Source organism: Diabrotica undecimpunctata, chromosome 8 (genome assembly GCF_040954645.1).
Source record: "Diabrotica undecimpunctata isolate CICGRU chromosome 8, icDiaUnde3, whole genome shotgun sequence".
Classification (NCBI taxonomy): domain Eukaryota; kingdom Metazoa; phylum Arthropoda; class Insecta; order Coleoptera; family Chrysomelidae; genus Diabrotica; species Diabrotica undecimpunctata.
Window position 1 is genome coordinate 74672243 of NC_092810.1, and position 25885 is coordinate 74698127.

The 25885-nt window shown below is 35.7% G+C and overlaps 1 protein-coding gene across 1 annotated transcript in view; it reads right to left on the reverse strand.

Annotated features, from left to right (window-relative positions):
• LOC140447701 (laminin subunit gamma-1-like) overlaps positions 1 to 25885 on the reverse strand; it is a 318345-nt gene that overhangs the window by 186989 nt on the left and 105471 nt on the right. The window contains exon 4 of the mRNA XM_072540499.1: positions 19328 to 19511. Within this exon, the coding sequence (XP_072396600.1) occupies positions 19328 to 19511 (184 nt within the window). The remainder of the gene's footprint in view (positions 1 to 19327; positions 19512 to 25885) is intronic.

Below are 25885 nucleotides of genomic sequence, written 5' to 3' on the forward strand. Positions count from 1 at the left end.
AGACAAGAAAAATGTTTAAGTACGTAATAACATGCTCAATCATGCAAAAAACAGGTGCTGGTTTACATACGGCCAGTTCCTGTTACTGGGATAGTGTTACAGATGGAACATGCACTGTGCGTTGGGAAAATAATACCATATATTGTGTAGTGACTGTCTTTGGCCTCGCTTTATAAAATTTACTAAATTTGCAAAATAATTATTATATATATATATATATATATATATATATATATATATATATATATATATATATATTAATGTAACAGATTAATATGAATATTAAAATCACGCCTATAATATTGATAGTATATGAATAAATAAATAATTTTTAGAAATGTTAATAGACGTTAATACTGTACATGTGTGTCTTTTTAATTTATAAGTAAAGCAATAGTAGTTCCAGGTAGATGAAATTATAGTCATAATATTAGTTATACATATAGTATTTATTTTATTATTTTAAGCAAATTTTAAATTCGCCTGAATTACTGACTGTAATATTTTTTTTAATTAGGCTTGCAATCCGATTTAATTAAAACTAATTTACATAACTACATTACTTTTGTTTCGTCCCAGTACACTAATAATCATCTGTTTAATAACTAGCCACTAAAGTCTATTTGTTTGCAACTGGTAGATCATTATAAATCCAAATCTTCAAATAGAGGTTAAGGGTTACCGTCAAGGTCACAAAACATTGCCGTACGGATTTAGTTGAAACCAATAAGGACCATTTTTGCAAAATTACGAGTTATGCCTTAATTTGTTTAGTTACATATATTTTGTCTCATTAGGGGATAATCCTTTATTAATAACTTTGACGAATTTGACAAATCATCTTTGGAGCACCTACCTACCTGTCGACTAAGAAAGGGAAAGTTGTGAAAAATTTGATACCGTCCGTGTTATCAGTTAGCAGTTTAGTCCATGCATTAAAATGGCATCATCGTTTTAATTTGTTGCTGCTAATCTTAAGTATCATCTCTGAAATAAAAAACTATTGTGTCAAATGTTCATGACCTTTAACAACGGTTATTAATATAGTGACTAAGTGCTCCGGTATGACAGGACAGTGAAAGAACCATTTGCAAATTTTTAAAGTGAAAGAAAACAAGGAAACATTACTGAGCCAAAATGACACGAAGGAAAGCAACCAATGGAAATTGATGACTTTCATAGAAACGTACTTCGGAGAAAAGTTTATTCGTTCTATTTAAATAAGGAGATTTCTACATTGGATACAATATTAAATGCAATAAGAGACAATAATGTTCCTCACTTTGGCCGAGATAAGTTATGGAAATTACTTAAAGAAATCGATTTTTGTTAGGAAAATCAAAGAAAAAAACCTATGTTAAACCATACAGAAGAGATTGATTGTTCGCGAAGGCAATATTTGAGAACGATAAAAAGATTTAGATTAGAAGGAAGATGCATTTTTTATTTATATGAAACCTGGCTAAACGAAAATCCTACTGTTGCAAAAGTATGGGTAGATAAGAATATTAAAAAAGTTCTCGACAAGCTTTTCTAGAAGAATATTCTACTGGTTTAAATGCTCCCGCAGGAAAGGGTAGAAGATTAATAATCACGCACATTAGTAGCGAACATAGTTTTATGGAAAATGGTATATTTGAGTTCGTTTTAAAATCCACTAGAAATTACCACGAAGAAATGAACTCTGATGTTTTTGAGGATTACTTTTCTTAGGCATTGAATTATTTAGCAAATAATGATGTCGTTGTTTTTATTAACGCCAGCTATCACTCAAAATTAGTGGGTGAGTTACCGACGGTTTTATGGAAATAGATATAATTGACCAACTCCAATGTAAAACAATGCCGTAAGATCGTACTATGCTTAAAACGAAATTATTACGAATTGCATTGCAACATAAATCGTTCTATAAAAGATATGCCATTGACAAAATGACAAAAACAAAACGAATAACGGTGTTACGTTTACCAGCTAATCACTGTCAACTAAATCCGATAGTTAATATGGGCTCAAGTAAAAGGTGAAGTGCCAGACAAAATACAACTTTTAAATTAAAATTTTTCTGAAGCTATTTTCTTGTGGCATCTCTTAAAGCAGGTCGACTCAGCCTGAAAAAAATGAGTACCTTGGGTAAAACCAGGGGTAATAATAGACGGTTGAAGCGTAGCACTGGCCATGTTACCTTCCTTGTATACCGTAGGCCCTAGATATAGCAGACTACCCTGCTATACTCCCAAAGCCGCGACAGCGGTATAAAACGGGAGACTATTATTATATCTTAAAGCAATTACTATTTTAATGGGAATAAGCCACAATTTAAGTTTAAAATAAGTTTATTGACGTTTCAATTTTCACTTCGGAAATCGTTCTCAAAATACAAACATTAATATTTGCATTTTGAGAACGATTTCCGAAGTGGAAATTGAAATGTCAATAAACTTAAATTGTGACTTATTCCCATTAAAATAGTAACTATTTTAAATTAAAGGGCGTCAAACAACTTTTATTAGATTTTATGAAAAACGTAACGAATAATAACTGGACCAATGTAAACCACATAAAAATAGAGGAAAACAGATTGTGGACTGTTGATAATAACATTGAAGAACTTTGTCAATCTAAAGTCACTTCAATCGAGCCGGACAACGAATCTGACACAGAAGAATAGGAAGAGATGGTGTGTATGTTGTCACTTAAAGTCTATTAATTTTGCAATTATATTCACAAAAGAACTGTAAACTTTATTTTGACTTTACACTGCAAAATGACAAGCTTAAAATTACACATGTTAAGTGGCGAAAGGTCTGTAAGCGTCTATTTTTTCACCTTCGTCTTGAAGTGGAAAGATTAAAAATATTGGGCGTTGACAGGTCTCATTTAAAAATTAAAATGTCAAATATTTAACAGATGGAAATCCATAATTTATAAGTAAATCAGTAAGTTTTTAATTTATGAACATTGTTTAAATGTTAGATATCAATACGATGTATCCGCTTTAACATTAATTTTATTTAACATATAAATATGTCCCTTTTTGATTCTCCAACACTGACCCATGATTTTCATTCCTGTTATGTATATAATCCATGGAATTATATTATTATTTCTATGTGAACAAGGTGGACTCTTTGAAAAATAATATTTAAAACAACATTTCAACTTTGAACAGGAGAGGATATTATTATGAGTGATTTCAGTTTGAACACTTTACCTGCTGTTTGCAGATTACTGAAGAGTTGCATTTGTAATGGTCTGCCAGTTGCAAACAAATAAAGTATAGTTCTATTAATATTTCGCACGTTAAAAATCTGAACGCTTCGGTGTTAGTGTGATTTTTGAATCTACCTTGATGAAAGTTGGCGAATTTAGAGAGTTAGAACATTGTTCTGAAATCTTTGTATTACGTAGATGTTAGATGTATTGTGATATCTAATAACTGGACACCATGTTTCCACATTGGACGCAGTATTTCATTAAATTCATTTGTCTGAATTTGATGTTAAGTTCATCACGTTCCTTCTTAATATGCTCTTTCCACCGAAGCTTAGCGTCGATAATCATACCAAGGTATTTTGCTGTATTGGCATACTTTATTTGTGTGTCGGTAATGTAGACTGATTTTTTGTAATCTATTTCAACCTCAAGTGGTATATACCTATACTGGGTCTTTGCGAAACTCGCCTGGTATGAGAAAAATATACGGCTTTAAAATCTGCCCCGGTCTATTCCAGAAAACTTCGAAGATAGCGTAGAATTACTAATAAACAGAAGATTCCCGACGAAGTACTAAAATACTGCGCCATATTAAACATATTTAATTAAATAGACAATCACACTAAATTATCTCAGATTTACTGATAACAAATATTACATCTAAACAAAGTATCCAGAACGGTAGGCCTCAAATTAAACTATAATAAAACAAAAATAATGAGCCAAGAAAAGACAAATATAATAAAACAAATCACATCATAGAAAACGTCGAGCACTATGTATACTTAGGCCAAGTCATCAAGCTAGAAAAATCAAATCAAGCTGAAAAACAGCCCATTCCTATAAATTTAAAGAGAAAGTGTGCAATACTTGTATACTGCCGGTGTGTATCTAATCGCATTAAAATCTAATATTACCACAAAGAACAATAGAACAAAATATGCTTGGTGGCTCAATGAGAGATAATAATAGAAATAAGGAAATAAGGCGGAGAATAAAACTCAGGGACATCGTGGAATATCACTGATTTATATCGGATTTAAGACTGGCCCAAAACACTGCCTGGTGATACGTCAACTCTAATATTCATTAGTTTAGAGTTCGAATCTTCATGTTTTATATGAAAATGTATGTTACTCAAATACGACTTAACATTCATGGAAGTTAATAGCAAGTAATGATCTTAATTTATGGAAAATATCTTGATGAGATGGTATCAAATTTCTTTGGCCAATCACAGGTTTGAGACGTTTTAAGAATAATTTGTCATCAACTTGAACATCATTGGTAATAGTGAAATGGGTCGATATGATTACTGTGGATACAGACTCGTGTAAAATTTAATTTAATTTTTTAATAGTTGGAAGAAAAAGGGGATGCTACTGTGAACTACCGTGTAGTTCACAGTAGCATCCCATACACATTCCCATACACAGATGGGATTCAGAAAAGGATTAGATACAAGAGAAGCTCTCTTTGCCTTAAACGTCCTAACACAGAGATGTCTAGATGTTAACCAAGAGGTACACGCCTGCTTTATAGACTTTGAAAAGGCCTTTGACAAAGTACGCCACAATGAACTCAAAGAAATCCTGGAGGATAAGACCATCGACACCAGAGACATACAAATAATATTAAATCTGTACTGGAATCAGCGAGCTAATTTAAAAATAGAAGACCAAACATCGGACGAAATAGAAATATGTAGAGGAGTACGACAGGGTTGTATATTGTCACCGCTCTTGTTTAATATCTGCAGCGAACAAATATGCCAAGAAGCTCTCTCACATGCAAACGAAGGGATAATAGTCAATGGAGAAGTTATCAATAACATTCGATATGTTGACGATACTGTGATAATGGCAAGAACAGAGGAAGATCTACAACATCTAGTTGAAAGTATGAATGAGATATGTAGTAACTACGGCATAATGATGAACGTCAAAAATACCAAATATATGACCTTCACTAAGAATCCAATACATGACAATAGTATCGCAATAAACGGTACCTAACTCGAAAAAGTAAGCGAATACAAATACTTGGGAACCCTCATAAATGGAACAGGTGACCAAAATCAGGAGATAAAAAGACGTATTAAAAGTGCCAGATCTACCTTTATAAAAATGAAAAAATTATTTTGTAATCGTGATATTAGTATTCAGCTACGAACTAGAATGTTAAAATACTATGTATATTTAGTACTTTGCTTTACGGTGTTAAGGCATGGAGTCTTAAACAGCGGAATGTTAAAAATCTTGATAGCTTTGAGATGTGGTGCTACCGCCGTATACTAAAAATTGTTGGGTGGATAAAATTACAAATGAAGAGGTAATACGCAGAATAAATAACGATCCAGAAGTTATACTGAATATAAAAAAAGAGAAATCTTGAATACTTGGGCCATCTGATGAGAGGACAGAAGTACACATTCCTACAAAATTTAATGCAAGGAAAAATCCAAGAACGCAGAAATCCAGGCCGTAGAAGAATGTCCTGGATGAGAAATTTAAGAGAGTGGTTTGGCTGTACCACTAACGAATTATTCAAAACAGCAGTAAATAAAATAAGAATCGCCCTAATAATATCCAATCTCCGATAGGAGAGGCACTCAAAGAAGAAGAAGACTGTGAACTAGACAGCGTATGTTATAATAGCTACCAGCTAAGGTATGGTCACAAAATGAATTCGTGAATAATAGTGAATAGTCACAGTTAAAGTTAAAGTTGAAGCAAATAAAAATAATTAAATAACTCAAGGAACATCTTGAGGAGCTTACCATCGGGTTACAAGAGTTTATCCAAACTAAGATAAACGTCTACAAAGAAATCAAGACTAGGATGGTCGGTATTGCTACAGAATTTTCATGTAGATTATCAGAAGTAGCACCTCACCACCATATGCTCGCACATGCACTGGATTGCCAATGCCGATGGATAGCAAGACCCAGTCAGCCGCCGAAGAAAGGCAGGACACCCAGTCGGTTAAAAGAATGTACCGGACCACCAGAAAAGGAAAAGAGGCAAAATAAGAAGAAGAGGGAAATAGATTCAACCCCTCCGGATAAAAAAGAGGTTATGGAACACTCGGACAACGAGGACAGGTAATTGGCAACTAATGGTAACAAATCAATAACAACAGAAGCAGCGAAAAGAACAACAGTGAAAGCAGCAGCCTAAGCAGAAAAAGCGACGTAGATTAGCGACAAAACCCAATGCACTGATAATCTGCCTGATAAAAAAGGAAAAGTATGCTGAGATACCTGACGGAGTCAAGAAGGGCATCCCTGACGAACAGGTCCATTCCACAGTTGATAAGTTTCACATGGGAGTCACTGGAAACCTGTTAATTATCCTAAATAAGGAGAATACTGATGAAGGTCTAGGTTTATAGAGGACTAGTACCGACCTTCTCAAAAATGACGCTACTGTTATCATAAACTAGCATGTTATCTTCCCCTTTGTACACTGGATACATCTGGTAAAATATTAGAAAAAATAGTCCATCAAAGAATCGAATCAGCAGCTGAACAGCTGCTCCACAGCAGTTAGTATGGTTTTGACTTCGCCAACTGGAATTACATTTTGCGAGCTCTTGCCGAAATGAGGGTACCGCCATATCTAAGGAGGGTAGTGACTAGCTACTTTATCGATCGACGTTTAATGGATGACTCAAAGTCTGGTCCAAAGGAATACAATCAGCAGAGGAGTAACACAGGGCTCTATTATATGCCCTCTCTCATGAAATATTATGTATTATGGGTTGCTAAACATATAATTACCAAGGGATGCTAGGCTCGTGACATAGACCGATAACGTGGATATGGGGATCGTCCCAAAGCACCTTGAGGAAATAAATTTCACGTTCGACATCATCTTCGAGAGAATCTGCCAGCGAATAAACACAGTCAATCTAAAACTAGCGAAGCACAAAACTGAGACAATGCTTATTTCTAGCGGGAAACAAATGAAAACCGTAACGCTTGGCATTGAAGAACATGAAAACACGTCACAACCATTGATTTGGTACTTAGAAGTGATGATTGATGCCAGACTTAACTTCAAACAGCAGGTGTAGAATGTCAGTGCTTAACCGTTAGTAGTAGGGCAGCCTTATCACGGCTAATGCTAAATGTAGGTGGTCCAAAACAAAACAGTAGGACGATACTGTTGTCAGTAGTGACGGCATTATTAACATACGGAATATCCTTTTCGGCTGACACTCTCGAAACCCAGGAATCACGGAGAAAGATCGCATCAGTAAACCATCTAAGCGCCGTAAGAGTTGCCAGCGCATTCTACAGTATCTGCAAATCTACAGTATCTACGGTATTACAAATACAGTGTATCTCGATATACTTAAAGAAGAAGAGAATGGCAAAACAGCATGCGTCGATGGCAATTACAGTGGGATTCCTCAACAGCGGGCAGGTGGACGCATTGTCTTATACCGCAGGTGCATGTTTGGCTGAGCCGCAGACATGGCAAGGTCAAACACTATCTGACGGAGATACTCTCAGAGTGCTCGTCGTGTTTCGGGGTCAGTGAAAGCCGGAGCACGTGTTCTTCGTGTGTCCCCGTTTTAACTTGCTACGCAATACTCTGAAAGCTATTATCAAACAGAAAATTCGACCAGAGATCATAGTAGGAGAAATGCTTTCATCGAAGGCAGCTTACGATACAATCTGCATATTCGCGATTGAAGTCCTCTAGGATCTTTGTCATATTGAAAGGAGGCGAGCTGAAAATAAAGACGGTTAGAAGGAGAGAAGCAAATACTTTGACAATATGAAGGAAGAGCAATAGCTATATACCAATGCGTAACCCTTTTTGGATGTTGCTAGAAAGGTCACAACTGAAAATACTGCGAACGGCAGCTAGATCGTTGGTGGAGAGCAAGTCGTAGGTTCGAAACTACCTTTCGGAATTGAAACTTGATTCAACAAAACAAATTATTAGATACGATAGGATATATAGGTAGATCGATAGATAAATATATAGAAATATAGATATGCTAAAATTACCATAGATAAGTAGAAAAGGATAGAAAGGGAGAAAGTTAAGAAACCTTAGATCTAGAAGAACGTTAAGAAACAACAAACTATATTCTTAAAACCGAAAATGTAAAGGATATGAAAGTTGCTATTAATGATTAAATGTTGTCACACACTCTATAAAGATATAACAAATATGTTCGGTGGAAATAGTCCACACGCTTACCTAAGACTGATACTGCCTAATCTTTCTTTCTGGTCGAACTATAGCTATTAAATGGTTAAAATTTAATCTTTATTTAGGGAACTTGTTTTTTTTTTACTCAGTCAAGTATGCAGACTATTTATGATAATTATTAACAACCGGTTAACCTACAAAATGGACAATTACCAACCGGTTGAACAGGCTGGCTTCCGCAAAGGATATAGTACATCAGACCATCTGCTGACAATGAGAACATTGATAGAGAAGGCAAATGAATACCAACTACCCGTATTTCTTGCCTTCGTCGACCATGAAAAGGCGTTTGATAGTATCGAGATGTGGGCCATAGAACAAGCTATTAATAATTGTAGAATAGATTCGAGATATAGGCAACTAATACATAATATATATGACAACGCAACTATGATCGTACAACTAGACGAAAATACAAATCCCATCCCCATTAAGAGAGGAGTGAGACAAGAAGACGTAATATCGCCAAAGCTTTTCAACCTAGCCCTAGAAGACGTCTTCAAAACTACAAATTGGTCAACCTATGGCATTAACGTTAATGGCAACAAGTTAAACCACCTCAGATTCGCTGACGACGTAGTGATTATAGCGAGCACATTCGAGGAACTGCAAATTATGATGGGGGAACTAGCATCCAGCTCCCAATACGTCGGTCTAAAAATGAATATGAAAAAAACAACAATAATGACCAACACAGATGACCCCAGACGTATAACTATAAATAACAGTGAGATAGAACAAATCCAGGAATATGTCTACCTAGGCCAAATCCTGAGACTTGACAAAGATAACCAAAGTGCGGAAATTACTAGAAGAGCAAGACTAGCATGGGCAGGATTTGGAAAACTTAGTTGGATACTTAAGAACCGCAAAATACCCCAATACTTAAGGAGCAAAGTGTTCAACCAATGCATCCTTCCTATCATGACATATGGATGTCAAACCTGGACCCTAACAAAGGCAAACATGAATAAACTAACCACAACAGAAAGAACAATGGAAAGAGCAATGTTAGATATACGACTGCAAGATAAAAAGAGGAACGACTGGGTAAGATCCAAAACAAAAGTCGAGGACATAGCAACAAAAATTGCCAAACTTAAATGGAGCTTCGCGGGCCACACTGCTAGACAAAAAGACCAACGTTGGAATACTACAATACAACATTGGAGCCCTTACGAAAGTAAACGACCAAGAGGAAGACCACAGATGAGATGGGTTGATGACATTAAAAGAATAGCCGGAACAAATTGGAAATATGTTGCTCAGGATAGAGAACGATGGAAGGAGTTGGGAGAGGCCTATGTCCAAACATGGACGACAGAAGGCTAAGAAGAAGAAGAAGAAGAATATTCCCCATCCTAAATCCTTTGAAGGATACCACTTTATTAGGACGAACTGATTCAGAGCTAGTGGAGGTGCATCAATATTTGCGTCCAGCGAAATTTTCTCAACAATGCTACCATTAATAACGAATCTTGAGGAGATTGCCATAACTACATATTGCCCTAATCAACTTATCATCTGCTCCATATATATTCCTCCAAACCATTCTCTAAAAGAAGAGGAGCTCATAGACCTTATATTCCAACTTCCACAGCCGTTTATACTCACAGGAGACTTCAATGCACATAACAGTATGTGGGGTTCTCAATCAACATTTGGAGGGAGAAAAGTAGTTGAAAATATTATTAACTGCACAAACTCATGTCTTCTTAACACAGGATCTAATACTCATTTTAATATTTCCTCTGGATCTTTCTCTGCTATAGATCTTAGTATTAGTGACCCTAAATCTGCACCTTTTTTAACCTGGTAAACAGCTGACGATCTCTTTGATAGCAATCATTATCCTATAATAATTTCCAACAATTCTAATGGGACTGACTCTGCCAAAAGCTATTGGCGCCTAAATAAAGCTAACTGGCCAGAGTATTCAAAAGCTGTTGACACTCTCTTGCTCGCTCATGATCATCTAATAATCAATGTTGTAGACTATTTGTTAACGTCAATAACAGACACTATTCTTTCAGCTGCTAAGACTTACATTGGCAAAACATCATTCTCTCCTAATCATAAAGCAGTTCCTTGGTGGAACTCTTCTTGTGAAGAGGCGATTCGTCTATCCAAAAAAGTTTTAAATAAGTACCAAAAAAATAGAAGCCTTGAAAATTTAATAAATTACAAAAAATTCAAAGCCAAAGCCAAACACGTAGTTAAAAAAAGTAAAAAATCATCCTGGCAAGATTACGTATCATCTATCAACGAAAACTCCAATCCTAGCCAACTTTGGAAAAAATACGATAAATTCAAGGTCACAAAACTAATAATAAAATTACTCGTTTAATTTCAAATGGTATAGAGATCACTTCACATGAACTTATTCCTAACGTTTTTGCCAAACATTTCGAAGAAAAGTTCAGGAATAAAACCAATAATATTACTTTATCTCATCATGACTTATATTCACACAGAAATCATCTGATATCATCTGAATATAGTAGATCCCTTAATTCTCCTTTCACTATCCAGGAGCTAATATCTGTCTTAGCTAATAGTAGAAACACTGCAGCTGGGCCTGAGGATATTCCTTATGCATTCCTAAAGCATTTGTCTAATTATGGTCTTAATAAACTCCTTAATTTATACAATATAATCTGGAGTTCCCATAAAGTTACATCTCAGTGGAGCAAATCTATTGTTATACCAATACTTAAGCCAAATCAGGCAACTATCTTTCCACAATCTTACAGGCCCATCTCTCTCACATGCACTATGTGTAAGCTAATGGACAAAATGATCAACAAACGTATTTTATGGTATTTTGAAAAACACAAGATTATTCCAAAGGAACAGTCTGGCTACCAAAGACAGCGCTGCACAAGAGATAATCTGGTAATACTCCAAACCCATATCTCCAACGCAATAAATTGCAAGCAAGATTTGATAGCAACTATCTTTGATATAGAAGGCGCATTTAATACCATCTCTAGAAATGCAATCCTTGACAAACTTTTTGAATGTAACCTTACTGGCAACATATACGCATTTATCAAAAACTTCCTATCTAGATCGTTCCAGGTTTTTGTCAATAACTTCCTTTCTTCTCCACACATCCAACATGATGGAGTTTCTCAAGGTTCAGTTTTAAGCACATCCTTATTCATTCTTTCGATTAGCAAGTTAAGTGAAAATATAGCTCCATCAATAAAATGCGTATTATATGCCGATGACCTAATAATGTACTATCGTGGTAAATCCAATGCAACTACTAGTAAACTTCTACAATTAGGAGTAAATGACCTACAAAACAAAGTAGCTTCTCTAGGACTTACCCTCTCCCACTCTAAATCCAAAGTTATTAAATTTAGCAGAAGAATGCGTTCTTTTGATCCCGAAATCACAATCAACAACTTCAAATTACCGGTTATTGATAATTGCAAAATATTAGAGCTGATACTTGATTCAAGATTAACCTGAAAACAACACATACAGGAACTTAAAAGAGTTTGCCTAGAAAGGTTAAATATAATCAAAACATTCTCACATTATCATTGGAGTGCGGAAGAAACTACGTTACTGAAAGTTTACAGATCACTAATCCGCTCCAAGCCCGACTATGGATGTTTCGTCTATATGTCTGGTACTAAATAAATCTTTGATTCACTAAATACAGTACACAACACGGCTATTCGTCTATGTCTTGGGGCATTCCGTTCTAATCTGGCAGAAAGTCTTTACTGTGAAGCTAATGAACCTCCTCTATGGCTTAGGCGAGAAAACGTTCTTCTCTCCCATGCTGCTGCAATTTCTTCCAATCCGTCCAATCCAGTATATCATTTAATTACATCATTACACCATCCCCATAACAACCCTCCATGTAACTTAATTATACATCCTATTCCTAGTCTTCTACAACCGTTACTAAAAGATATAAATTTGTCTGAAACCAGAACTCTACCATTCTCCAATAATCCCTTTTGGACTAACATACTCCCACATCATGATATTTCCCTCACCAAATTTAACAAGGAAGATACCAGTATTAGTACATTAAGAATTCTCTTTCTAGAACTTATAAACAAAAAAAATATATAACACAGTTCTTTACACTGACGCGTCAAAGACTGAAAGTGGTGTTGGATATTCTATAACCACTGTACAACAGCCTATCGAACTCTCTAAAATTTCTCCTTGGTGTAGTATCCACACTGGTGAACTACTAGCTATCTCACATGCTTTCAAATATGCCCAACAATATCCAAATACACACATAGCCATATGCTCTGATTCACTTTCCTCTATACACTCCATTAATGCTATATCCATCAACCATCCAATCGTCCAAGATATTCATGACACATATCAGCTTCTTATAAACCAAAATACAACTATCACTCTGATATGGCTACCATCCCATGTTGGTATTAGGGGTAACGAAAAAGCTGATTGCCTTGCCAAAAAAGCCGCATCATCCACGGACACCATTATCAATATACAAATTTGCAAAGATCTCAAAGCTAGACTGAAGAAGCTTAATCTATCCACCTGCCAGATTCACTGAAATAATGTTACTTCAGCGCTTCATGAAATTAAACCCTCAGTGAACCTTCTTACTATCCCAGTTTATCTCGAAAAAATATGGCAATAATACGGAGATTGCGTATAGGACATACCCGTCTATCTCATGGCTACCTGATGACAACATCTCCACAACCAAAATGTCAGCACTGCAATACGACTCTCCGAATCAGGCATATACTTATCGAATGTCCTGTTTATGCCAAAATACGCCAACAGCTTGATATCAGTACTAACTTCAAAGAGGTCCTAAACAGCACAGACCAAAGCAACAAGGTTATCCAATTCCTCGAGAAAAGTCAACTGCTCAACAAAATATAAATGTTATACTACAAGTTTTTATTATTTCTATTTATGTTAAATGTTAACTACATTATTTTGTAATTTATATGATATTACCATGTAAATCGTAACTCGTGCTAATGACCATAGATGTCACATGCACGTTAATTTAAATAAAAAAAAAGCAGCACCAACTCTGTTGCTAGATTTTGAAGCATCTGTAAATATTTTAGAGAAATTTTCATTTTCAAATCAAGATTGGAGTATACTTGACAAAATAGTTTTTATTATTGAGGGATGTATTTTCGACTTTCTAATATATTTTTCTGGATTACAGTATACCGAGGATGAATGTGTTAGTGTCAGTTGCGTTCGCATGTAGTAAAGAGATGGCTCACCAAGTTTAGCGTATATGCCCTCAATAGGTGTTCTTCTGAATGCTTCTAGTACGATTTTTAGACTATTTTTATAAATTGTATCTAGAGATTTTAAAACAGTTTTTGTGGCAGATGAATAAGCGTTGCATCCATAATCCAGTTTATACCGGATTAACGATTTGTATACTAATAATATTGAACTTTGGTCGGAACCCCAGTTCCTGTTTGATCATGTTTTTAAAATATTTATTCTCGCCATGACAGTTTGTTGTCCAAATGCATTCCTAAAAATTTAATATGATGATCCACTGTTATTGGTTTTCCCTATAACGTAAGATTTATCGTGGTATTTATATTTGTTGTTTTTGCAAAAACCATGACTCTTGTTTTTGTAGTAGAAAATTCAACGCCAGTGTTCTGAGACCATGTTTCCAGTTTATTTATAAAGTTTTGTAAACATTTTGTCATAATATCTATATATTTTCCCTTTGTCAATACCACTAAATCGTCAGCATAATTCCGTGCTTTTAAAAGGTTTTTCTATGTTTTTCAAAATATCATGAATCGCTATTATGAAGAGTGTTGGGCTAATACAGACCATTGTGGCACTCCATTTGTTAATCAGTAAATTGTCGAGTAAAAATTTGAAACTTTAACCCGAAAAGTCCCGTTGGTTAAAAAATTGTTGATAAACGATCAATAGTGTCCTTGGATATTTCACTCATACAACGTTTTTAGAATGCTGTGTTTTCTGACAGTATTAAAGGCATTTTTAAAGTCAAAAAATATCACGGTACATTTTCTATTAGTTGCAAACGATTCCATTATATCGCTTTCAAATTCCAGAATGTTATCAGCCGTTGATCGATTCTGTCTAAATATATTTTGCTCAGTAATCAGTAATCGATTTTTTTTCAATGTTTGCACATACAACAATATTTAATATTTTTATTTAATTTTGTATCGTATCAATATATCACACTGTATATTAGTTTAGATTTATAAAATTCCTTTGTACCATCTAATAATCTATACGGCGCCGATAACTTGCATTCAAATAACTTTCTAGGCATAAGCTTCTAAAATCGTCAAAGAATCATAACAATGAAGGGAATAATGATTTCCAAATTATCGGTTTGAGTCATTACCAATGAAAGGAAAGTCGAAGGTATTTTAAATGTAAACATATCCTTTATATATGTCGAGGGTCAGGTGGGCGATTTCTGAATTTTAAGCAACGATTTACGAGCGTAGTAATTCAAGGTAGTTGGAATCAGTTCGAATCCAGCATTGGATGAGCGCTAGGCTCCTGTCCGCGTAACCCGCAACTCAGAAGGTTTAACACAGTCGGTATATTAATAAGTTTATTCAGTTCGTGTCAATATTGTATCGCGGACAAGTTATCTAGTTTTTTGCACATAAATTCAAACTAAATTTCTTAAATCAGCTATCGTTAGCAAGTTATCGGCGTCCAAAATACGTTGCTGTAATAATTGTTTAAATAGACTTGTTAAAACGTTCTTTTCGAAACTTTCATTTGTCCCAGTTTTCTGGGTGGTCCTTCAAAGAAGTATACAAAGTGAACCTATTTCTCTAAGGACAAAACTTGTTCCCCAAGGAAAAAAACAGCGACCTATGACTGGTGCCCGAAACAAAGGCATCAGGACAAGGTGTAAGGACAAACAGACCTGCATCTTCCCTCAGGTATACTGTTAATGTTTGGACAATTATTTGAAATATAGCCTAATTGCTCACATGTATAACATGTCAGATTGTCTTGAGATATGAAAAAGTGGTGTTTTTATAATTTATTTCAATAGAATCTGGGATAGTGATATTATGTGGGCTGACAAATAATTGTCTCCTAAAGCTCAATATATAGGTATACTCTGGTAGTGTAGCACCGATTAAGAACGTTATAGGGGAGACGAGGTTTATGCACATGTCTTTTAATTCTCGGATAAGTACGTCATGTGGGATTGTTGGAGAGACGTTGGACAACACTAATATTTCTGCTGGCGTGAGTCTTCTAGCTCGTAAGATTTCTCCTTGCACTTCAATAGAACCATCATTCTCCATAAATGCATCTACGGTCAGTTTACTATTTAGATACATAAACATTCTGTTATTAGGTAAACGAGAAGAAAATAAAATATTTTTTGGAGTAATTAAAGAGCCTAGCGGGATCAAGTAATCCTGAAGACGGGCGTTATTTATAGCACTAAAAATAGTCGCTTGATCTTTAGCAGGAAATTTCTGCTGTGTGGCCAAGGAATAAGATTTACTCTTTGAAGAGACGTTCTACATATATATAGTGACGACGACATACCAAATTAATGATTTTTCACAGTAGCAGAAAAATTGTACCTCTCTGGCCCAGCAAAAACAATACTGGTTGTTGTTTATTATTGATAAAATTAAAATTATTTACGATCGATGAACCGTTAAAAAAACTAATAAATCCACTTATGGATTTATTAGTTTGGAACTTATGGATGGAATGCGATTTTAAGTTTAACTAATAAGAAATATTTAAGTCTTAATAAGTCTTAATAACTTAACTGTAATTTATAACGTTTAATATTCGCAATTAAACACAAAAATATCAAGAGCCAAGTCAAAGGTACAGTTTACAACTTTTGTCAGGGCCGTACTCTTGCTAGTAGAATAAAGAAAATACGTAATTAAAAAACAAACACAAATTATTCCAACAGGTAGTTGAAATATACATACATAAAAACAAATAAACACTACAATTCAGTAATGGGTTGAATACAAAAAAAAATAAACAATAAACTATTACCTTCAACCAATGGTTGAATACATAAAAATAAACAATATACGGACAAATAATCCTCCAACATACAAGATGCCAAAATAGATAATCAGTAAAGAGAGATATGCTGTTACTTAAATTCTAAAAAGATAACTAATTCTAAAAAAGTTTAGTGTCTCTAAAGGGTTGTAAGTTTCAATAGATCTTAATCTCAATCGAAATATGTTATGTTTTGTATGCTGAAAAGCCAGCCGTAAAGCGATTTCAAAGCGACACGTTTTCTCAAATTAATTTAAAAATTGAAAAGGCCTGGACTCAGTGGCGTATCAGTATGAAGGGGAATTATATATAAGAATTAACATTAAAAAAATGTTACAACTACATTTTCCCCCCTTGAAATAATGCCCTACAGCAGTTCCACGGGGAAACAGAAGCGGAAGAAGGGGACTAGTTTTAGTCGGGATTGTAATAAACTAGTCCGACATGCCAGGCAGTACATCTAGTCCTTATGATACGTAAATGTATTTCCTACCCGACACACACACACACACACACACACACACACACACACACACACACACACACACACACACACACACACACACACACACACACACACACACACACACACACACACACACACACACACACACACACACACACACACACACACACACACACACACACACACACACACACACACACACACACACACACACACACACACACACACACACACACACACACACACACACACACACACACACACACACACACACACACACACACACACACACACACACACACACACACACACACACACACACACACACACACACACACACACACACACACACACACACACACACACACACACACACACACACACACACACACACACACACACACACACACACACACACACACACACACACACACACACACACACACACACACACACACACACACACACACACACACACACACACACACACACACACACACACACACACACACACACACACACACACACACACACACACACACACACACACACACACACACACACACACACACACACACACACACACCACACACACACACACACACACACACACACACACACACACACACACACACACACACACACACACACACACACACACACACACACACACACACCACACACACACACACACACACACACACACACACACACACACACACACACACACACACACACACACACACACACACACACACACACACAACACACACACACACACACACACACACACACACACACACACACACACACACACACACACACACACACACACACACACACACACACACACACACACACCACACACACACACACACACACACACACACACACACACACACACAACACACACACCACACACACACACACACACACACACACACACACACACACACACACACACACACACACACACACACACACACACACACACACACACACACACACACACACACACACACACACACACACACACACACACACACACACACACACACACACACACACACACACACACACACACACACACACACACACACACACACACACACACACACACACACACACACACACACACACACACACACACACACACACACACACACACACACACACACACACACACACACACACACACACACACACACACACACACACACACACACACACACACACACACACACACACACACACACACACACACACACACACACACACACACACACACACACACACACACACACACACACACACACACACACACACACACACACACACACACACACACACACACACACACACACACACACACACACACACACACACACACACACACACACACACACACACACACACACACACACACACACACACACACACACACACACACACACACACACACACACACACACACACACACACACACACACACACACACACACACACACACACACACACACACACACACACACACACACACACACACACACACACACACACACACACACACACACACACACACACACACACACACACACACACACACACACACACACACACACACACACACACACACACACACACACACACACACACACACACACACACACACACACACACACACACACACACACACACACACACACACACACACACACAGGTGACACATTACATTCCCTAATATTTCACTATCGAGTACAAATTTCCAATCACTCGTTATTTCACCTTCTACAACTTTCCTTCTAATATCTTTACATATTAATTAGCAAAAAAGCCAATTCCTAATTCTCAAGTTTTTTTTTTCATATGTACCACAACTTGTATTTCTAGAAGTTAAATGAAAACAAATTGAACTCAGGAACTCATCTTCCCGAAGTTACCCGAAAAACTTCCGTACAATAACATTTCTCACTCTACAAGTTCTCAATTCTCACAAAGGAGTTCAACATATAGGCTAGACATACGTACAGAAACAAATTGTTTTATAAATAGTTTAAAGATGTATAAAGTAGTAAATAAATGGTTACTCCAAGATAAAGTTTATCAAAAAAAGGTACGTAAAACGTAGATCTATTATAAATATACTATTGTATCTTGATGTACCTACGTCTTGAATCCACAAAAATTGGTAGACAAAATTCTGCAATATTTTTTATCATTACTTTATACATAATTTGCTCTTAAAAATTATTTATTACAGTATAATATTGGTAACAGAGCTATTTAATATATTCACAGCTTCCCATATGTGTCCAGATTCTTTCATTTATGTGGAAATAATACAACTTAAATATTGTCTTACCTGAAGTTCGGGACTGGAATCAAAATTATAAGCGGAAGGTCGACCTTCCAGTGTTCCAAAAGCAACATTACCGTCTTTAAGTGGGGAGATGTCGGAATATTCGGAGGTACAAAGGGCCCTCGTCTCTTCCCCCTTCTTCGTGTGAGTCATGTCAGGTAAGCCGTAGGTACCTCTACAAGTGGCACTAAAAAAGGAGCAGCCAGCCATTAACCGTCACGAACACAAAACCGTCTTTATTTGAAGATTTGACGCTTATATAATAATATGATTGGAAGGGATCAAATTAATAATATAAGGTGAATTTTTAACCAAATGTTTATTGTGTAAGACTTTGAACAGTTCTATGGGATCCTTTGTTCTTATTTCACAGTAAATGTGAGTGTAATGTAATATAACGCATTATATTTTTTAATCGGAAGATAAATAATAAATAATAGTTATCTATAGTTTCGTCAACTAAGTTCAATTTGTCATTACAATACTTTTCCTGCATTTACTACAATCATATTAGTATGTTGTCTTTTTTAGGTTACCGAAAAAAATGCCAAACTAATACTTGACTTGGGGAATTTTGAGCAAACATCGTTACATAATGCATGTAAAAAGTTTGTTTAACTGAAAATGTTTGACTTCAATTAGTGCTGTCGTAAATATTATTAAATTTATCTGACTTGGCCCATTGTTAAGACCTTGTACCTCAGGTAAACCATTGTTACCTGAAACCGGGCCTTTTATACTATTATCGATTAACCCAGGATTGTAGTCGGTACTAATTGAAGTCAACCATTTACTGCTAAACAAACTTATACAGCTTTTATTACTACATTTTAGAAAGCCACCGGATAATTTAAATACAATTAAGGGTTGAGTGTGATGCGTCGCTTATCTTCAAAATTGGTATTATGACTAGTGTGGACATACTTGTTCAAAAAGAAAAAGTACAATTAGGATTCATATGGAAAATATTTCCCTTTTTGAAATGCTAGCTTGGCCATCTGGTTCGTAATGTTGATAGGCATAGGTAATGGATTTTGACAAGAGCTATGACCTTGTAAATAACAAGTAAACTTGTGTACTGCATCGGCATGACTCATAGCTCTTATCAAAATCCATTACTTCTACAAATTGTTGGTACTTACATAATGTTGGCAGGAAGCTGCTTGACCTGCGTGATGAGGTCTAAACTAGGCTTTCAAGCATTAAAAGTGATTCTCTAACTTTAAATGGCAAAAATAGTTCATTTAAGCGATATTAAAGTTTTTATATAAATTTATAATAATGCAAAGTGGCTTCTGTTGACACATCTGAAAATGTGTCACAGAACCAATGATTTATTTTTACCGCGTATTTACCACGAGAATTATTTAATTTGGAAAAAAGATTGTACCTTCTCTTCTTTTCATTTTGTCAAACTTTGTGTTTGTATTATAGCAGACAATTCTATACAAGTATCTAGATTGTAGTTATTTAAAGCGTAAACAGACAATTATTCAATTGTTCTGATGTCTCGGCAAGTAAGTCATATAGTTAAGTATTTCAATTAGATACACTTTTCGTAATCAAAGTACATTATGGTTATGGGTATAACTTAACTACCCTGGTGGTGTAGTGATAAGAGCGTTCGCGTACTGCCAGATGAGAATTTGTATTAAAAAAATATTTCTTTCTCTCTAAAGACAATGAAATAAAGCCAACTTTGCTTAATAACAAGCAATTACTCAACACACACGCTACAACATATAAAGTATACAATAAGCCAATTGGCTGCAGTACGACCAGTTTACCTATATCAGTATTACGTAAAGAAAGAGCACCACTTTACTTTTTTATAATTTGAAGAATCAATGGTGATACTAAAAAAATATGCTCTCTTTAAATCAATGTGTAATACAGCATAACATTGGACACCAACAACATGTTTCACGATTGCTTCAGTTTTTGTTCGAGCTATTGCAAATTTAGGCTCAAATATTTTTTAATATAATATTAGTTTTGACGTTTTGAATAACTCATTAAATTTGGAAATCCGTGAAAAGTTTACAAGATGTTACGTGTGGTTTGTACTTTTGTATGGATGTGAAACTTGGACTTTAAACGCCGATATCATGAATAAAATCGAGGCGTTTGAGATGTGGTTGTATCGAAGGATACTAAAAATTCCATGGACTAGCAGAACTAGAAACGAAGAAGTTCTTCGAAGAATGGGACATCAACGAACTCTATTAAATATTATTAAGAGGCGTAAACTAGAATATCTTGGACATATAATCAGAGGACCAAGATATGAGTTCCTTCGGCTAATTCTCAACGGTAAAATCGAAGGAAAGAAATGGATAGGACGGAAGAAACTCTCTTGGTTGAGGAATTTGCGGCAGTGGACAGGTTTGACAGCGGACCAATTGCTACACGTAGCGCAAGACCGAGATCAATATAACAATATTATAAGCATGGTAGTCGCCGACGTTCCGTAGGGATATGGCACTCTAAGAAGAAGAAGTTTTGACGTGCAATCTAAAGATCTGAAATTTCGCGAATGACTATGTGATAAGTAAAAGTATCCCCTTAACGGAAATCAATATATCTTCAGTTGCAATTTTAACTGTAAAGAAAAATTCCCAAAAGGCTATTTTTTACTTGAGTCATCATGTAAAACTGCGTGTCGATCACGACCGGTGAGTCGAGTTGGCAATTTTTCAGATATTTGTTTAGTTAGGCCCGTTCTCACTTAGACGGACCTTCTGCGTAAACGGAAGGCGGCGGCCGGACGTGAGTGTTCTCATCTGCAACGGTCGGCTCCTATCGGTTTGATTCAGTCTTCGTACAAGATGGACGACAACGATATCCCCGTACTGTGGAGATCTTAAAGAAGAAGATGATAACGTAAAAGAAAACATTGAGTGTATCCTATTCCAAGAGAAACAATTCGAACAGGAGCATTTGAAATATTAATGGCTGAATTAAGAAATGATGAAACAAAGTTTTTGAACTGCTTCCGAATGTTTATTTCTGCTAAAGAAAGAAGCTACAATTAGAATGCAGTATAGGTATGATAGGCAATATATGTCTTACAGGAGAACGGCCGACCACGTTGCCGGTTTGTCCCGACGGCGCACCAGGACCGGATTTAAGAATCATAGCACTGGAATATATATGCGCACAGAACAATTGCCTACGGTTGTATAAAAGACTATTATTATTGTTTCAACTAAAGCATGATTCAATCATCAATATATAAATAAGAGAGTTGCATTGTCGAACTGTACAATAACATAAAGAAAAATACTATAAAAAAGTAATATATGTTAAAAACTCATTGTCGATAGCTTATCTATATTTATCAATTTTCTTTGTAAATACATTCTTTGGGAAATAAAGATCATTATACAGTCATTAGAAGAAGCGAATCAGTATTAATCCCCATTGTGCACGCAGAGCATACAGATCTCTTTGAAAGAAAAAAATCTCTTCTCTAGATTTGGGTACTGGCCATTAGACCAAAAACTTGTTGGTAAAAACTATGAAAGCCCAGTTCTATTTCATTTTCGAAAGCGGATGAAAGTACCTACATCATTAAACCGTTGCCAGTATCTGTCGTGAATTTCAAACAGAGTATGACTCTTAGGGTGCAAGTAAAAAGTGTGGTATTAAATGTATTGAACTCTCATCTGAACTTGGTGACAGCTTGACTATAACTGTGGAAAAATTTTCGAAAATGTGCGGTGTGAGTGTTCGCAAAATTTATGACATTCGAGAAGTAGCCCAGCAAGGTGAACTAAAACCGGTACAAAAAGGAAGAAAAACAGTTTGCAGTCCAATTTACCTACCGGCTTTTTAAAAAAATATATTTCGTAGGCTACTAAATGACATGGTTTTTGAATATGTTAAAAGAGGTCGAGATTCGATAATGATGGAAAGAACAGATATCATATCCTATAGACACAAGTACCTCAGACAGATAAAAACGTGAGATGAGTCTTGAATTAACGTCGGTGCTTCAGCCAAAAAGGAATGGAGGGACACAACGATCAAAAATCCACGAGATGTCTTCATAAAAGGGCTCTCTACTGGATTGAAAGCTCCAACCCAAAGAGGTCCTCGGTTTGTTCTTCTTTGTGCTGAAAGCGAAACTGGTTTTGTGGCATGGGCCGAATTAACTTTCTTGGCCAAGAAAGGAACCGCTGATTACCACGACGAAAAGGACGAGATTTATATGAAGAATGGTTTGGGAAGACGTTAATTCCAAACTTGCCGAAAGACAAAGAAAACGTCGTTTTGGATAACGAGTCATACCACTCCCGCAAATTTGATTTCCCGAAAAAATTGTGGAACAAAAGTCAAGTTTCAGCCACGAATTATACCATGAAAAAATATAAAATGTGTTTTCTATAAAAATATTTTAATTATATAGAGATTTTGTAATACCAAGAATAGAATAATTTCTAGATTAAGTACATTTTTTTCATACGTAAAGTATGAATAAATTTTGAAACTTTTGATCCTTTCATTTAATGAGATTAAATTGAATAAATAAATGGTTTTATAAAATTGCACCCCAAATCATGGGTGTTAGCCACTCGTACTGTCAACGCCACTTAAGTTGGCGAGGCGCACAAACCCAAAATTAAAGTCCGCTTAGGGTGGATTAGGTGGTTGTCATCAGTCTCCTCCCAGTAGTCAAGTGCGTAACACAAAAGTGAAGTGCGACTGTTATTTTTTAGACTTCTTATTATTTTGGATAGTTAAGTGTGTTTGTGGCAGTTTCTTTAAATGATGGCGTTAGAAAGTAACAGAAATACCAAGTCTGTTATTAATGGACAATCTCGTGAGATCATATATTATAATGTGTTTAATAATTATTTCAAAAATTTTAAGCTCGAAGCAGATACCTTGAAAACTGTGAAAGAAACAACAGCTAAAGCAACAGGTAAGTTTGTACAATAAATTAATTTTAATTCGTTATCAAATGAACTGAAAATAATCGAGAGTTTTTAACTTTGCCTTTATACTTTATTAGTCATATCTGCTTAATTCATTCTCTTTTAGTTGTATAACGTACTTTCGTGGTTGTATCATATGGCATTCTGCTTTTTCATGTGCCGTGCTCGACTATCGAGCGTTGGCTATCAAATTGGCTATAGTAATTTTGTTGACGGCAGCTCGGAAAAGGGATGCAGAGGATCTGTTAAACCATTCTCTCAGGTTTCTAAACCATGACGTTCTTCTTCGACCTGTCCACTCTTCTTCTGTCTACCTTGCCTTGTATTATTAAGTGGAGTATATTATATCTCTCTGGGTGTCGCATAACATGGCCAAAATATTCAAGTTTGCAACGGCATAGCATTTTAAATAAACATATTTGCAAAAATTTGTGAAATTATAATTATTATTGTATGTACATCGGTCTTATTCTCGATAATTGAAAGACATTTTTTAACATACTTAAATTATTACACCTATTAGCACATGAATATATTGTGTACTGTCTTTCGGTATGGCAGTAAATATAGACTTTTTTATACTTACAAACTAGATAAAATGAATCACTATAGTTACTTTTACATGAATTTCCATCAGCACAATCGAAAGGATAACAAGAGAGGCAAAATGTTCTTTGAAAAATACCGACAGAGTCCAGTTTGCCAGTCCAGGCAAAAAACGAGTAAGGAGATCAATCATAGATTTGCTGGAATACGAAACAAGAGACATTGGCAGAATAATCTACGATTTTTATAAAACAGGCAAATGTCGGGTTACGGTAAAATAATTAAAACAAAAAATTCATAACGATTTGAATATCACAATTTCACAGACATCTCTAAGGCGACTTCTACGCAAAATGCAATTTCGTTGGAGGAGAACCGAAAATTGCTCATAGAAAAAAGTGACATACCAGCTTTGAGAAAAAAATATCTTAGACAAATCAAACTTTTTCGTACTCAAAATAGGCCAATTGTGTATGTTGACGAGACTTACTTACACAGCGGTCATACTTCTTTGAAGAACTGGACTGACGAATCAAGAAAGGGATTATTTTCTAATATTTCCAAAGGTCAACGACTACAAATAGTGCATGCTGATGGAGACATGGGATTCATTAAGAATGGATTATTAATCTTCAAGTCGGGTATAAAATCAGGGGATTTTCACTCTGAAATGAATGCATATAATTATGGAAAGTGGTTACAAGAACGTTTAATAAAATACCTAATTATACCTAATTTACCTGCTAACTCGGTACTAGTTTTTGATAACGCATCTTATCATAGTATTCAGTTAGAGCGGGCGCCTACATCAAACTCAAAAAAATGAAATGATAGAATGGTTAATACAGAAAAATATTCCATTTATACCTACCGCTTTAAAACCGGAATTATATGAAACCATTAAATATCATAAACCGTCATGTAAAATACAAGTTCGAAGAAAATTTTACGCAGGCATGGCCATATTCATTTGCGTTTACCTCCGTACCATCCTGACCTAAACCCGAAAATCATTTTCATGCGCTGGTGCTACTTTAAAATTTAACACAGTCATCTAAGTAAGTTTTTGATTTAA